The 16,921-nt window shown below is 43.0% G+C and overlaps 2 protein-coding genes across 18 annotated transcripts in view; one reads left to right on the plus strand and one right to left on the minus strand.

Annotated features, from left to right (window-relative positions):
* Positions 1-16,921, minus strand: part of dock7 (dedicator of cytokinesis 7) — a 48,908-nt gene that overhangs the window by 29,358 nt on the left and 2,629 nt on the right. For all 17 annotated transcript variants that reach the window (XM_061238685.1, XM_061238684.1, XM_061238681.1 and 14 more), the window contains exons 2-14: positions 14,932-15,034; positions 13,610-13,785; positions 13,038-13,106; positions 11,968-12,097; positions 11,534-11,746; positions 10,223-10,308; positions 10,072-10,138; positions 9,636-9,785; positions 9,425-9,505; positions 9,106-9,268; positions 8,798-8,940; positions 8,412-8,505; positions 7,620-7,782 (exon numbers count right to left, since the gene is read on the minus strand). In XM_061238685.1, coding sequence (XP_061094669.1) covers positions 7,620-7,782; positions 8,412-8,505; positions 8,798-8,940; positions 9,106-9,268; positions 9,425-9,505; positions 9,636-9,785; positions 10,072-10,138; positions 10,223-10,308; positions 11,534-11,746; positions 11,968-12,097; positions 13,038-13,106; positions 13,610-13,785; positions 14,932-15,034 — 1,638 coding nt within the window. The remainder of the gene's footprint in view (positions 1-7,619; positions 7,783-8,411; positions 8,506-8,797; positions 8,941-9,105; positions 9,269-9,424; positions 9,506-9,635; positions 9,786-10,071; positions 10,139-10,222; positions 10,309-11,533; positions 11,747-11,967; positions 12,098-13,037; positions 13,107-13,609; positions 13,786-14,931; positions 15,035-16,921) is intronic.
* Positions 1,844-6,853, plus strand: angptl3 (angiopoietin-like 3). Its single transcript, XM_061239964.1, has 7 exons — positions 1,844-2,397; positions 2,701-2,811; positions 2,998-3,115; positions 3,208-3,321; positions 3,681-3,776; positions 4,888-5,163; positions 5,558-6,853. The coding sequence occupies exons 1-7, from the start codon at positions 1,897-1,899 to the stop codon at positions 5,740-5,742; spliced, it is 1,401 nt and encodes a 466-aa protein (XP_061095948.1). The 5' UTR covers positions 1,844-1,896; the 3' UTR covers positions 5,743-6,853.

Consider the following 16,921-nt stretch of genomic DNA (forward strand, 5'->3'; position numbering starts at 1 on the left):
GGAGGGGAGAGAGAGCACACCCACACCAACACAAAACCAAATAAAACAAATACCCCCTCACAGGTTCCAGGCAAAAACAATAAACTAACACAACAAAGCAAAAACAACAAAGACAAAAGAAGGCTAAACCCAGCGACAGCTTTTCAGCTCACTGCTGGTTTCAGCTGGCCAACTTTACAGCTGCCAGGTCCACCATTTTTCAGCGCCTGTTTTCTTTCCCTTTGGTGCTCCAACAAACAAAAACGGCAAAACAAACTGGCTCTCTCAGCATGTGCTTCTGGTCTCGGCTGCGGAGAGCAGCACACCTTTAAGCACCCGGGCTGATTACTTAACACAACCCACGTGCATGTGCTCAAATCCGCTTCTTCACTGGACCAAATGCCACACCCAGTTTCCAGAAAAGTAAGCACTGAGGCTTAGATAATCAAGGATTAGGCCAATCCAAATAAAATAGAAAACGGTTTTATTGGGTTTCTCAAAAATGGTGTCTTGAAAACCATAGTAATATACCATAGGCATACTCTAAGATACAAAATGAGTATCCTTTTCGCTGTTACTGGAAGAAGCAGGCGTCTCTGATGTCTACAATACATATACAATACACATGACAAAAATGTAAAGAACAGGATTAAATACGACTGAATTTAAACTGTAAAATCAAGAAGGAATTTAGAAATATAATGAATACATAACTGAGAAGAGAAAATGTGAAGCAAGCTGAAGTGGTCAACCCAGGGGCAGTTGATTAGTGAAGAGGACAAAATCTTGGCAGGAGGGTTACAGCTGCACATTGCCATCTGTGCAGTGCGCCGGACACAGTCAGTCTATCCGTCCAACATCAAAGTAAACAGACAAGTCTCAGAGTTTAGAGATTGCTTTACCAGCATGTTTCATAGTCATGGTGAGTGTTTTTATTTTTGTATTATTTGTGCAAGTATTTAACAGCAACAATCTGCACCTGAACTAACACAACTCGGTGATTTGCATGTTTGTTTTCCCAGCATAAATGGGAAAACAAATGAGCACTTTAATTTCAAATAAATAAATGAAACGCTGAACAGACGTTACACATCAAGACATCTGGTTTCACAGCTTTGTTGTGCTCAAGAACATCAACAACAAATTGACTGATATTTGATCCCAGAATTGATGCCCTGTTTTATTTCATACTCTGTGAACTCTCTATGGCACAGACATACAGCTGGAGATATAGATTAAAGGGTAGACATACAAAAGAATCTAGTCAACTGAACGCACTTGCAAAACAAACCTCTGTTCATGCCAAGAGGTCTTTAGAAGTACACTGACAACTAAGCAGCAGAGCATGGTCTGAAATGACTACTCCTGATTTACTTCAGTTCATTTACACACTACAAGAAACATTAGCAATGTCTTATTTAGACTGCCCATTATGTTGTCTACTCAAGCCTTTCTCAGAAATGCCCCAACTTACAAGTTATATGTTTTGGCAGTTGTGCTAGGATAGCTTATCTGCTGCATAAAGGCTCGCTTCACTTCTGCCTACTACATAGTAAGTGAACATTATTGTCATTGACTAGATCAATTGTAAGACATTCATAATGTATCTAAAATTCCCTAATAATTAATCACAATTAAAACCATCAGCTTGTTGAAAGTGTGTGTGCACATAGAGGGCGGCAGGATTCTGTTTGCACAGTTTTGGGATCGGTTTGTCCTAGCGGAAGCTCCCAAGAGATTTCACGAGGTACTTTAGTTCAAGAAAAACTGGCTTAATAATAAACCTCTTCCCCACCCACCTCCCCCTCTGCAGCAGTATATAGAGGAGTTTCTCTGGCTGCTCCGATGCCATTGTCAACAGGAAGAGATAGAGACTGCAGCTCGCCACAGGTCCGACAGTGAGGAAAAGTCGCGAAGATGAGGCTGATCTGTATACTGCTGCTCATAGCCCTGAGTTGCGCTTTCCCCGGAAAGGAAGTAGGGGAGGAGGAGGCGACCGTTGCCGCGGAAACCACCACCACCAAGTCTCGCTTCGCCATGCTGGACGACGTTCGGCTCCTAGCCAACGGGCTGCTGCAGCTGGGGCAGAGCTTGAGGGAGTTTGTGCACAAGACCAAGGGCCAGATCAACGATATCTTCCAGAAGCTCAACATCTTCGACAGGTCCTTCTACCAGCTGTCCGTGGTCACCAGCGAGATCAAGGAGAGCGAGGAGGAGCTCAAGAAGACCACCAGCTTCCTCAAGAACAACAATGAGGAGATCAAGAACCTGTCGCTGGAGATCAACACCAAGATCAACAACATCATGCAGGAGCGCAGCCAGCTGCAGAGCAAGGTGTGGGGGCTGGAGGAGAGGCTGAGTGGACTGTCCGAGAGCCTGCTCTCCAAAGAACAACTGTCCGAGATCGGTACTCTCAAGGTGAGGCGCTATCATTCACACACATAAATAACAGCTATGTGTCCTTTGAGGCTCACCGCTTGCTCATCACGATGGTCCACTCCCTGGAAGCTGTGCAATTAATGTAAGGTAGCCAAACATTACATGCTAACATTGCCTATCAGCAATTTGCAGGTTTAAACCTGTCAGCAACCAAAGCAGACTGGACAGTGTTGTGATGTATTCAATATTGTAGAACAAGCATGGCTGGCAGAGCAATGCTGAGAAATAATTTCCCTCAATAAAAGCACTGTTGGAGATGATGTTATGTCCTGTGGTCCCCAGGAAGTGATCATCTCGCAGGAGAGGAGCATCACAGACCTGCTGAAGGCAGTGAGGGAGCAGCATGAACAGCTCAACTACCAGAAGAACAAGATCAAGAGCTTGGAGGACAAGGTACCGCATCTCCTATTAACACTTCTCTATGACAAGGTGGACAGCAGCCACGGTCCAGAAAACTACCTCTACAGGGAATATCAATGTGCCCTCAACCCATTTTTACATGAGTAAGAGGCTTCTTTAATTTATTTCAATTATTTTCAATAGAATGACTAACACAGATTTTTTCCCCTTAATTTTCAGCTGAGCTTTCCTTCGTTCCAAGACACCGCTGAGCAAAAACAAGACTCAAACCTAGAGACACCAAACCCCTTTCAATACCTAAAAGATAATTCAACAAGTGCCAGCATTAATACAAAAGGTAATCACATAACAAGCACTAGTTATCTCAGTAAGTCATTTCAACTGCACTTCAACATTCAGTTTTTGGAGATGACACAATTTAATTTACAGGTCTTCCTATTGACTGCAATGAAATTTTCGACAGAGGAGAACGAAACAGTGGAATATACCCCATCAAGCCAAATCAATCGGAGCCTTTTAACGTGTACTGTGAATTTACTCCAGGTGGGATATTCAGAAACACTCAGCTCAATATTTCAACTCAAAACAGATTTCACAGTATGAAAACAGAAAATACTGCCAGCCAATGTACTGTAAATCAGACAGTTAACCAGAATTTGATCTGCTTTATAAATCAGTCATACCAGTTACGCCGCATATGTAATGCATTATATAGTTTTACAGCTTGAAAATCGATTAACAAGGCTACATTTTCATCATTCATTCATAATCTTTTGCACTTTAGCCACACTGAGATGAGCAGAGCAAAGAGCGATAGGGACAGCCTTGCTCAACAGGATTTGGACACCAATCCAGTGGGAGTCCCTAAATCAATGCTAACACCTCTTCCTCACTGCCTGCAGAAGGAGCATCTACTGTCATCCAGCGTAGACAGGATGGCTCAGTGGATTTTAACCAGACTTGGGAAAAGTACGAAGATGGATTTGGGGACCTTTCAAGTAAGTAATTATTCATTATTCATTATTCATTATTAAATCTTCATCATTATTATCATTATGGACCAGGAACTGTAAATGTGTAGGCACCAATTCATTTGCTGGTTTTATTATTAGTTGTCCACCAGGATTTCAAAAATCACCTTGTTGTTTTTATGTAGCATTGAACATTGATAAAAGGGTCACGCCAAATCGAACCAGTTAATCACTGAAATTCAAAGAAATCTTTTGACACGTTTGACACTAGATCCCATTCCTCACATGCTTCATCATGGGTGATTTTTTTGCGAATCAATTCAATTCCCTGCCTCTCTACTACACATAATACGGCCGGACGTAAGTTACAACTTATATTCCCTGCGGAAGAGAAGAGAGAGTATTGGCAGAAAAGCTTTTCCTCCTTTCATCTTCCTCTCAGTTAGCTGGGGCCTGCTCGTAGTGAAAAGCAGCCTTAAGTACTTCCTGTTGGAAGTACTAGCAGGAATCTCCACCTCCTATCAGGAGACGGCTGACAGATTTGTTGCCTCTATTGTCTGGCTTGACTGAACCCCAGCAGCTATTACACAAGTCAAGCTGGAAGCCAGCCAAGACAGGATCAGACTACCTTCAAACAGCACCTCAGCCTTCTTCTACAAGCATGTGTCACACAGGGTTTTCCTCTCTGCTCAAAGGAACACCATGTCCAAATGCACTGCCGAAGGCAATATGAATTCATGCAGTGAGTCACACCAGTCTGACTAGTTTCAGTCATTACTCGTAGCAGTGTCAATGAGACAAATAAGAGGTCATGACCACTAAAGTCTGAGGGCCTGTTTAGACTTGTCTTTCAATTTCTCAACAAATCCAATAGGCGTGGCTACCATTTCAAGATTTCAGTCTAAACTCAAGAATTCAATACGGATAGTATTTTTCCTTCACCACACATGGAGGTGATCTGGGTCGAATTCAATCGGTACTGGACCTTAATGTAAAAGCTCAATATTGAATGGTCAAATAATGTTCCGTGAAAAGCGATCTCATTATTCTTAGGTCAGCTTGCACCTTGCCAAAGCAGCGAGTTAAGATATTACTTAAGGTGTTAAGAGTGTGATGTACTGTGGGCGGTGTATTGCAGAAGAGTTCTGGCTGGGCTTAAAGAAGATCCACTCCATCGCCAGACAGAGTGACTCAGATATCCTGCAGATCAAGCTGGGGGACTGGAAAGAGCAGAAGCGCTCTATAGAGTACCAGTTCAGTCTGGAGGGCCCTGACTCCAACTACACCCTTCACCTGACACATCTGTTTGGTGACCTGACCGATGCTATGACCAACCAAACTGGCATGAAGTTTTCCACCAAGGACCGCGACAATGATAACCACAGGGAAATAAACTGCGCCGAAAGCTACACAGGTACAACCCTTCTGTCACTGGCTGCTGTTGCTAATCATTGTATTAAGTGGTGATGTATTACTGTGGCATTCTATGGGATTCAAAGTCAGCCATTATCCATTTGTATGACATTGTCATACTGCATCATTCAGTAATGGACAGACCAAGCAAAAAAGTTGTATCTATTTATATAGCTTTATCTAAAAAGTCTAGTCCCTATGTTTGTCCCTGAGAAGGTCAAGCTAAGATAACCAGAAATGACCTGGCTATCATTGACTTAGAGGAATCCAATGGGGGGGGGACAATAATGGTGGAGTGAAGCAAACAACAGGATAAAGACAAATAGTCAGATTCAATCAAATTATATTCAACACTCCTTACGGCTCAATGTTAAAATATGGGTTCTGATTTGCAGGTGGGTGGTGGTTCAATGCCTGCGGAGAGACAAATTTGAACGGGAACTACATCTGGGTGAGGCCGAGGGGTCGAACAGAGCGGAGGAGGGGCATATACTGGAAACCCGAGAGGGGGCACTCCTACTCCCTTAAATCGACCAAGATCTCCATCCGTCACACGCCTGAAACCATCAGCTTCCGTTAAGCACAACATCTCATTTCTGTTCTTCTGGAGAAATGAGCACCTTTCTGCACAGCCATGAGAAGCTTTGGAAAAGTCCACAGTCTGTAAGCAGGCCAGCAGCTTTAGGGATACAGACATGCCAACTCAGCACGATGTGGTCTGGTGGCCTGAGTGACGCAATCACATCTGGTCCCTCTCCACCGGCAGCTGTTCCAGATGAATTGCAACACACTCAAAATGAGGCTGCTTGGTAGAAAAGTAATGGATATTGCAGTAATATATACATTGGAGAATTTTCTGTCCAGTATAAAAAATAGTAGTGATGGCAGGGTGTAAATAAGAAAATGCTTTTACTTCTGTGTTTTTACCTTGAAATAACTAGACAGAAAAGGTTACACTTTATAAGAGGCATACCATTGCATTGACTGTAGGTATTTGTGCTTGTGTGTATACATCATTAACCTGCACTAGACATCCCTGTACTCTATTTCCCCAGATTATTTGGAGAAAGATCACAGTACAAAGAATTAAGGAACATTTTTTTACTTAACTTAATTCTGTATTTAATCCATTTTCAGAATATTTTACAATCAAGAAGTCTGCAATTTTCAGCAAATACTCAGTGTACTAGACTTTGATGATTTGCAAGTATTTCCAAGTTGAGTCATATTGACTCCAAGTAAGATTTTATGAGCACAGCAAGACTGTATGTACATTATGTTATGAATATTGTCAATATAATGTTTAAATGGCCACCAGGGAGGCCCTGATAAAAAATTTAAAAAACTCTACAAACCATTACTTGGTTCAACTTCCTCTCAGATTACGTGCATTCAAAATAACAATATATGTGGTGGTAACATTAGTGACTAATAACCAGATTTTTTCATTTTACTTGCTCATCTCCTATTTAACACAATTCAAAGCAACTGCAAACCAAGCTACTACTAAACTGCTATCAGGGAACCAAGTCCATGAGATTTAACCATTATTTCCTTGAAAGACACGCAATTTTAAAGCTCTGCATATAGCAGAATGCTGAAAGTTAAGATAGCAACTGAAAACTTTGCATTCAAAACTGTAACATTAAATTAACCCTGCATGTTTCAGCCCAATCGTTGCTTGCTATGATACAAGCAGCAAAGTGACAAATAAAAATGATAATGCTGGTTTACACAAAACAAAACACGAATGACCAATCACTTACACCTGTCAATATTATTTTGCAGTGTAATATGTTGGCAGACGAAAAGTCAGCATTATCACTTGCACTGAAAGTTACCTGTACGGTCTACTACGAGTTACAATTAAGCATTTCTTTTTTTATATGATGCATCAATTGTCTGCTTGAATTCAGAGGTAACTTGGAGTCAAGTAAAGATGGAAATCCAGTCTCTCTGCAAGCGATTAGGCAGAAAACAGACCTTTGAGAACAAGGGAGCCCTTTCATGAGAGCGGCCAAACATGGTTTGCGCAAACGGGGTTATGTCAACAAATTCGCCTGATAAGAGGCTCTATTCTCCCGTGTTGTGACTGTTTATACTTGACAGAAAATAGCAGCGCAGACTGAGAGGCGAGGCTACTAACATATTAACATTGTATGACCTGGGCCACCAAAGCACAGCAAATTTATTTTCATTCCTCAATTTAAAAGTTTGATCAATTTACAAGACACTGCAATAGAAGCTTCACTACATGCAATGCTTTAAACCAGGGATCATCAAATCATGGTCCTTGAGGGTGGAGACCTGCTGGCTTTCCAGGTAATTACCTGGGAGAAAAGAAAACCAGGGCCAGATTTGGATTTGAGGTCCAGATTTGATGATTGCTGCTTTAAAATAATTTAATTTAATAGTGGTTGCAGGCGAAGTGAGAAATTAGAGGACCAAGAGCAGTACCTGTAGGTGGTGTTGGGAACATAGACGTCCCTGGCTGGGAACTCCAAGATCTCCCGTGTGGGTCGGACCCTACTGTCTGGGTACGGCTTACATTGTAGCAGCTCGGGGGTCAAGCAGTAGTGGGGGTTTTCCGGGGCGGGAGAGATGTCAATCTTCAGCTGGGCTATAAAAATCAGAGACAAGAATCCTATGGTGTCAGCAGTAACTCCACAGAAACTCAATCCGAGTCTCCAGTTCATCCTTTTAAATTCATTGCTAATTACTAGTTCTAAAAATGTGCCTTTCTGGCGCATCTGACTGCCATTTTTAATCCTGACCAAACCTCCTCTACACATGCTTGAACATTGCAGAATCATTCAGCAGATGACCTTCCCCAGATGAACCGGTTACATTTCAAAATGACTAGATATACAGTACTACATTAACATTTGTATTTGTCCAGTAGGAACTTGCAACAAAATGCTAAATACATTTCTCAAGAATCCAACAGCAGTTCCCTACCTGACAACCTAACCTGCACCCTTGAGGCCACATGCCCAGTTTAGCCAGTATGTACTGTATGTATGTGCTAACGGTCTCACCAGAATGCACTGTATGTATGTGCTAACGGTCTCACCAGAATGTACTGTATGTATGTGCTAACGGTCTCACCCGAATGCACTGTGTGTATGTGCTAAAGGTCTCACCCGAATGTATTGTATGTATGTGCTAACGGTCTCACCAAGAATGTACTGTGTGTATGTGCTAAAGGTCTCACCAGAATGTACTGTGTGTACGTGCTAACGGTCTCACCTGTGATGGGCCTCAGTCTGCGCAGGACGGAGGACGGCCTCCTCATGTCAGCCAGGAACTTGTACAGATCTTCATCACTCAGACGATCCCCCTCCTACACACACATTCAGAAAAACCTTCTAATCTTCCATCTTGACTATATCGGGGATCTTGTCAGTGTCACTGGCACATAATAATACACAAAAGTACCTACAACAGTAGTATCAAACTTTCCAATGAACCAGGAAACACAGAGCACTATACTAGCGTCGACTCTGTGCCTGTGAACTTGTTTTCAGAAAGATACAAGTTCAACATTTATGCCATGTTATTAAAAATGTATGCACCAGTACCTTGTACTTCTGCAGAAGAGATACTACAATTATAATTACAAAAGCGCTGCTGACCTGTTTGAAGAAGTTGGTGACCGTGAGGGTGGCAGGCCGGAAGCTGGTCAGGCTGCAGGACTCGTCTCCACTGGTGGTCCTCTCCAGCGACCGACGGCCCACAATGCTCGAGTTCCTCCGCTCTGACCACGAGCCCTTCCGCTCTGAGGGACAGCAAAACCAACGAGTCGGAACTCATCCCATTCTCACACGCTACGTTTGAAAGGCTCACTGCACTCAAGTGAAATTGCAGCAAGAGGGTCTGTGAGGTTGTTCGACAGTGACCACAACTGGCAGTGCTACTGGTGCCCTCTCTGATAAACACACACCTGGTAGTGCCATCTCTGGTTCGGTGTCCCTCTCCAGACTGCCGGCGCTGTTGACGATGTTCATCAGGTGGATGGCGGTCCAGGCGAAGGGCATGCGATAGCGGCCGAGGCGCTGGCAGAACTGATCCGCCTGGCCCCTCAGCTTCTCCAGCTTCTCCTTGTTCTACAGCACAGAGGAGAAGAAGAGACCGGTTAAAGCCATTACAAATTCTCCTCAAAACAAAGATTCATGAAAATGTTCCCTTAAAAATAAAAATTATCCGGTCTAAGTTTCACTGTGGGATCACAGACACAATACGGTGAAAAATAAGAATCTCACTTTGGCTGCATCGGACTCTTTGAAGACCATGTACGGTTCAGCACACTCTCCAATGTCTCCCTGTTGCAGCACCTTCTCCAGCTAGAAACACACAGGTCACATAACAACGTACATCAATTTTCCAACATATGTTACAGCAATGGAACTGAAAAAGGACCACTGGTAGACTATACACAGCCAGGGGTCGGAATTTGAATGTGGTATCCCTCACCTGTATGACGAGGAAGACATCTTGCGAGGGGTAGGTGATGGAGAAGATGGCGGAGCGAGCCAGGGTGGAGATGGCTGCTGACGGGATGTGAGGTCGCAGCATGGACTTTGTCTGCTCCGAGTTCAGGTCAAAGAAAAAGTTCTCTGAAATCTGCAAGTGGAGAAAAATAGTATGTGAAATCGCCTTATAATTCATTTTTCAATGACGCGTTACTCTTACTCTCAGGTTTTTCGATTGTTTTCCAAGCAGGACAATTCAGTGAAAGTGCTGTACAAAATGCTTCAAGTTTTTTAATTTATCTGGAGAAAACAACCTGTTTTTTATTGCTTTTATGGTGCTCATATATTTTATGTCTGCCATAAAACATGTGCCCCACGCTGGGGGAGGCTCGCAACCCGGCATCTTCAATGACATTCAGGAAATCATAACAGCTTACCTTTTTCTTTTCCTTGACATCGTATAAGGCCAAACTTGCGAATATTGGCTCGATTTCGATTTCAAACCTTCAAGAGAAAAGGCGCGGGTCAGCAGAAAGCCCCAGTTGACGCGGTGCTTTTGAGAAGGCTTTTACGCCGTTTGCCACTTACTTCAAGGATAGGCACTTGACGAGCAGCCTCTGGCCAAAGTGTTCTTTAGGGACATCAGGCACACAGTGACGCTCAATGGGTTCCTCCTTCAGTTTCCAAAACAAACAAACGTGATCGCATCCTGCTGATTCAATTACCATCACTCTGCATCATTTATTTTCAGCTGGAACAGAGGCACTGCTATTTCCCTCAGGGGTGTCAAATCTTATCAAAAGAGGGCCGGTATGGGTGCAGGTTTTTGTCTTAGTACAGCTACAAGACGCTGGATTAATTGGTAAAATCAGGTGATATAACACTGGGGTAAAACAAAAACCTGCACCCAAGATTCGACGGTTAACTTGTGCCCACTACGTCATCAATTCTGTATATGAATTGCCCTGGGAAGAGGTCTCAAATACAAATATCTTTTATTTTTTCTTCCCCAATTTAAAATGTCTAATGAAACTGAAGAACCATCCCATTGCTGTACTGTCCTCAGCACACTAGCCGGCACGGCCTCCAGAGGGCACACAGCCCGGTTCCACTACTGTTCACACTCACATCCAGCAGCTGCACAGCTACATAACGCACTGGACAACTGCACCGCTGCTACAGGCCAACCACAAGCAGGAGACACGTGCCCCGCCTGACTCCCTCCCGGGCAATGTTACTGCACACACAGACTTCTAACTGCTTTCAGGACTGCCGCGACTATGGTTCCATCTAGGCTATGGAATCAAATGCAACTTTATTGATCTGTCTGTCTGCATGAAAAATCAATCAGGCTGTGTAAAGCAGACTTCAGTTTGCATATGATGGGCTCAGAGCTCAAGTTTTTGTGGATTAATAAATTCATATTTTCTTTTAATAAATATGAATGTACCATGAAACGATGAAAATGTAAATTACTTTTGAATATTAATCTTCTTTTTTTTTCCTTTTTTTTTTTTTAAACAGCTTCAAACTTTCGATCTATTTTCAAAGGCTCCAATGTTTACTATTATCATTTAAAAATATATATTTCTGGAGTGCATTTTGGAGAAAAAAAATAACTTGACTTTTCTCCACTGAGCTTAGAATTTAATCCACTGAATTAAGGCAAGTAAAATATTGAAACCAAATACTGATGCTTGACTAATTAACTTAAGCACCAAAATAAAAACTCTGAAAAGTTGATTAATCACTCAGCACTAGCACAAACTGATTTGCCAGACAAAGGTGTTAACAGTCATTTGCAATGGAAGCAAACAGATGAAAGAAGACCATGGAGCACACAGCGCTCATCTAAAGCTCATTGAGATTGGGCTGAAAGACGGAGGCCCAGTGGCGCACCTCGTCCAGCGCCGGGTGCAGGGCGAAGAGCTCGCGGTGGCGGTGGGACTTCCTGTGCTCCTCGTTGTGGCGGTCGATCTCCTCGTTGGGTGCGCGGTCCAGCAGGTGGGGCAGCAGAGCGTCGGGGAGCGAGTTCTTCAGGTCGAAGATGCTGCAGGCCCAGCTGCCCCGAGGGGTGTCGTCGATGGACATGGACCTCCGTTTCAGGTCGTCCTGGAACAGACCGGTCAAAACCTCACGCGCCAGCAACGAGACCGCGGCACATACCGCACACAGGGACATCGCTGCAAGTGGGACAGCTCAATGTCTGCTTGAACGCAGAACTGGAAAATGTAGAAATGGTCCGTCGGAAATGTTCAATGTTCACTGCAAGACTCCCCCGTGTTGGTGGGATTTAATTTTAAAATCTGAGCTTTAGCTAGGGCATTGCTTACCTGATCGTCCTGGTAGCTACTGTTATCTGGCATTTCATCCGACTCAAACACCTGCTTGGGTAGGCCTTTCTGCCTCTCCTTCTGCTTGTCCAGAGTGTTGGGGTTAAACCCTGTGCCTAGCTTATGGTATCTATGGCAAGAAAGCAGAGGTACAATGTGAGGTTCCACGTGAATTTAATATGAATCCCAAAATACACAGAAACCTTTTAGCGTACTTTACCACCAAGTTATCTGACAGAAGATCAGGCAGATGTTTTACAAGAATTCAAAGATTGCTACAGTAGTAGAAACGTTGTTTTACATAACATTTTATACAAACGCTTTGTGTCGGTCTCACTCAACTACTCCATTACTGACAGAGGGTGCCTTTCAGAGTCTGCACATTCCTTATCTAGACTACAGTGTTGCCGAAGGCTGATGGTAGTGATAAATGCCCCGGCATGGCGAGCCGCTTCCCCTCCAGACAACGAGCAGCTCTGAAAGGGGAGCTCGTGACAAACTCCCAAACGACTTAATGCGCATAATATACGTTCAGAACACAGGCCCTGTGTTACTGGGAGCAGACGTGGCTGGGGCGTTGCGCACAAAGCCAGGAGGAGCAAGAGTTTGAGGCCATCTTTTCCACTGCTGTGTGCTCTCCAAACAGCCAGCTCCATCAGAAAACCCACTGTCCTTCAAGAGAAGCACTGACTGCGAAACTATACTGCAGTCCAGAACCTGCTTCATTTCACTTCTGCACACCGAGCTTATTCTACCAGCAGTCTAGATACATTGTGGCATGACAACCAGCACAAAAGTGGTGAATTTATAATAACATCCTTCGACTGAACAGTATATGTCAGGGTTACAACTGGATTTATAAGCACACAATGTTCTCTTGATTAAGCTGCATTATGTCATGTTAGCTCAGCGAGCACAAGGATTGGCAGAAATATCAAAACACAGACCAATAAAATGGCATGTAAAGCTTCATAAAACAGCTTGGAGGTAAAACTTCTCATTGCACTTACTCCAATAATCGATCAACAGATCAACGGTAAAAGGGTCTTTGATGAATTAAAGCAACTTACTTTCTGTTAACGACGGCCCAGTCTTCAGTGTAGGACCGGACGCAGTCACGGACGTGAGTGTCATTATCACTAGAGGAGAAAGGATTTGCTTCAAATTTAAGGTTAAAGCAAACATTTCATCACACCAAGCAGAATTAACGCTGCTAAAAACCCGACAGCACGACCATTCATCTTGCACAACGGTTTCCTATTCCTGGTTTACAGTTAATGGCAAGATTATCTTGTAAAGTTTGAAATGAAAATAACTCCCAGCCTGAAGTCACACAGGACAGCTTAAGTACGTTATTCATTTTGTTAATTTGGAGATCAATCAGAATACTCGTCTTCAGAGGAGAAACTTCCTCACTGGCGTAATTGTGTCAAGGCCAACATAATACGGCCGTGGTCCGTAATGGGGCCTTCAAGGCCCTGTGAGCTATTGCTGCGTTCAGTAAACACTTGAAATACAACCCCTCCGAGCCTCAACAGGAAAATATAGCAGAGTAGGGCAGGTCAAGTGTGTGGCTGTGCCTAGCGCTGACATCTACAGAAAACGCCTCCCTCCGCTCGCCCCTCCTCTCGGTGGCCCTCACCCCTCCTCCGGCATGGCCTGGCCCAGCGTGCGGCACTCGCGAGGAGTGTACAGCACCTCGATGTCATCGGGAGGGAACTCGATCAGGTCCCGCAGGGGCCCAGACTCGATGATGGGCGGGTGCGTGATGAGGTACTCTTCAAAGTCCACCGGCTCCACGGCTTCTGTGAGCGGGACCTGCAAGCCGAACGACCGTCGCAGAGATTAAACTGAAGACTGATCAACAAGTGCTAGGAAGTAATGGTCCAGGTAGCATAAAGGAATAGGTTCTCCATTGCCTTCATGATTAAAACAGCTTGGAGAACACAAGTCATACAGCAATTAAGGGTTACATATCCTCTGATTTTAGTTAGCACTCAGTCAATATGCCTGTAGAGTCTTTAATGGGGCCGTTCCAGTCCATTAAAACGTGCTTGCCCACTTTGTTTTGTAAGCACTCTGGATGAATGCCTGTAAGATTAATGTAAAGTAAGTGTTGTTATTGTAAGAAACAGCGGCAATCCAATGTACAGTACACTGGGTTGTACTCCACTTATCTTATTAATCATTTTTATTCCGTATTTCTATTCCTAATAATCAGCAAGTCGACAAGACTAAGAATGTGAGTCAAAGACCAAACTACATATGAAATGGTATAATAACTAACTATCATAACCATATGTCAAGAGTTTGTATAGATCAGTATTTATGTAAAAAGTTGATGATGGGACAACATAATACGGCCGTGTAATAATAACAATAATAACAATTAAAAAAATATAAAAAATCATAACCGCTCGGGTATCGGGAGACATTTCCCACAACAGCCCTAAGGCATCGTACAGACTCCACCAAACACAGTAACGGATGTCTCCACCACCTCCTTAGCTTCCCCCGCACACCACAGACAAGTTCTGACCTGAGAGCAGTCTGTTGTATTCACAAACAAAAACATATTCTCGTAAACCTAACCTAACTGGCATGCATGCGAGCTGCGCATCATTTGTGAGACACTCACATAACAGGAACAGCAAGTTGGAGAGCAGAAATTCCCATTAAATATTGCATCAAGAAAATAATTTCCTGAATACAGATAGCTTTGGGAAATTTTAAGCTACATTTACCGCCACAGTACAGACGGAATGGCATGTTCTAAGTGAACTGGGGCAGTGGCGATTCTGAAGAGGCCTGGGGCAGAATTTGGAATCAGGCTAGTGTGAAGTCAGTTGGCGCTTACTAAACTTGATCCCAAGTGTAACTGCCGTTCAACGAAGCAGATTTCACCGATGGCCCAAACGTTTCGTAACCAGTGGCAGGCTGCCCTGCTCTTTGCTGGGTACTCACTGTGTTACTGGCAGCATTGGCACCCACGTTGAGGTTTTTGAGAAGCTGCGGGGATCCCCCATACTGGCCGGCAATCTGCTTTCTGACTTCTGCAGCAACAGTCCTAGAAGAAATTTAATTAGAATAAACACCACACGTGACCAAAAGGATGGGTCGATCCTGCCCAACCGCCAACCTTAAGAGCGATTTCAATCTTCGTCTCACATTACATAGACCAAGAGATAAAATGTGTTTGTTCACTCCGATACACCATCAAGAATGCTCCGGTCAGCCGTGTACCAGTCCTGCATTAGCTACTTTATCTTCACGATGTATGACAGAGCTTGGCAACTGAGTGGTATTCTACAGGCCTATCACACTATATAATATACTGAAAATACTTCAGGGATTATAGCATATATAGATGGTTTACATCCAGATTAATTATTATTATTATTAGAAATTGATATAAACTATAAAAGACATAGGCCACTTAGCCCACGTCTACTACACAGCATTCATTTTAAAGCAGGAAAATATTCTTTTAGATTAAGAAAAACAATTTTTTGTATGCCAGTATACTAAAATTAGAAAAAATGATTCAGTCAGAACAAATATATTTCCATGTTGACACAATGTCCAATTTCCTTCTCAGAATCAAGGACTAGGATCCTAACTGCATTCGTTAAGAGTCAATGTTTTGCTAATTCTGTCTGTAAACACATCAAGCGATTTATGGCGGTTATTTATTTCCTATAGTTGAGGTAATTGCCACAAATGGATTCACAGGTCAGTGTTGTCTGTGATCTCCCCAGCAGCTTCAGTGTACTGTAACCACTCCTGCAGCACATCACTGTATTCCTGAGCCACGAGAGGGGACTGCCCTATCATTCAATCAATCAATAATCCTTTACTGTCCTTGACAAGTAATTAATTGTGCAACCAAGTTAAACATCGTAAAACATTATAATGAAAAAACACACATATCAACAGGGGTTGGCATATGCAGTACGCAATTAAGCAATAGCAGCAAAAAGACTAAAATGCACAGCAATTTAGAACGGTGCAAATGCCTACATATTTTTAGGTACACATTCGATTTGGATGTTAAATTGCTGTGCATTTTTAGATTTTTACTGTTGATGCGTGCTTGCGTACCACTTATGTCAACCCCTGTATATAAAACATACAGCCTTTTCCCCCCATTGCTGATGAAATTAACAGTGACACAGATGACCATGTGATTCTGTGAATGGCCATTTAATAAATGGCTCACAGAACCAAAAGCCCTGATCGCACACATCCACAGCGACCATTAGCATGCTCATCTGTGACAAACAGCTTGTTCCATCCTTAAGCGATTACATTCTCATCAACAATTATCCTGACCGCACCAAACCCATACCTTCCTACCTCCCTATTGCCATGTCCCTGTGCTTGAGAGAATGAAGCACCATTTGTCAAGCGTTTCTTGTGTCATGGCCCTGTCATCGCTCTGTTATTTGTGCAGATAAAATAGCAGTGATGTGTTCTGATATAAGTTATCTACAGTTACAGCCTTCACATTATGTAATTCCCTTTATTCAAGAGACAGATAAATAAAATAAAAATAATAGGTGAGGAGTCAGGTTTGATCCTATACAGGACAATTTATTTAGTTTTAAGAGGAAGTATTCTCAACTTGACAGTTGAAGGATGGACTATGTAAACAGCTCTGAATATTCACACTCAGAGAAGGCATTACACTGTTAGTTCTCCCATACAAGCATGGAAGCCATAGCATAGCTTGAATTATGGATGTAAAATCTGAATTTATCACATAAAAAGCACAAAAAGCATAAATATAAACCATTTAATACTTGGCAATCTAACTGGAGAGCTATCTAAATGTGTGACCTTGAACTACCAAAAGTCCAAAGAAGCAGAGCAGAAAAGACTGCTGAACAAAACACAATTTATCAACAATTATTTTTATTAGAAGTATTAAATGTATTTTTTCCCAGTTGTAAGA

The sequence above is a fragment of the Conger conger genome, chromosome 4 (genome assembly GCF_963514075.1).
Source record: "Conger conger chromosome 4, fConCon1.1, whole genome shotgun sequence".
NCBI lineage: Eukaryota > Metazoa > Chordata > Actinopteri > Anguilliformes > Congridae > Conger > Conger conger.

Bases quoted from the DNA above. Each gene is read 5' to 3' on its own strand.
- angptl3 (XM_061239964.1), top strand. From the start codon at position 1,897: ATGAGGCTGATCTGTATACTGCTGCTCATAGCCCTGAGTTGCGCTTTC. The intron at 3,116-3,207 runs GTAATCACATAA...TTTAATTTACAG, and splicing joins TGCCAGCATTAATACAAAAG to GTCTTCCTATTGACTGCAAT. The intron at 3,322-3,680 runs GTGGGATATTCA...CACTGCCTGCAG, and splicing joins GTACTGTGAATTTACTCCAG to AAGGAGCATCTACTGTCATC.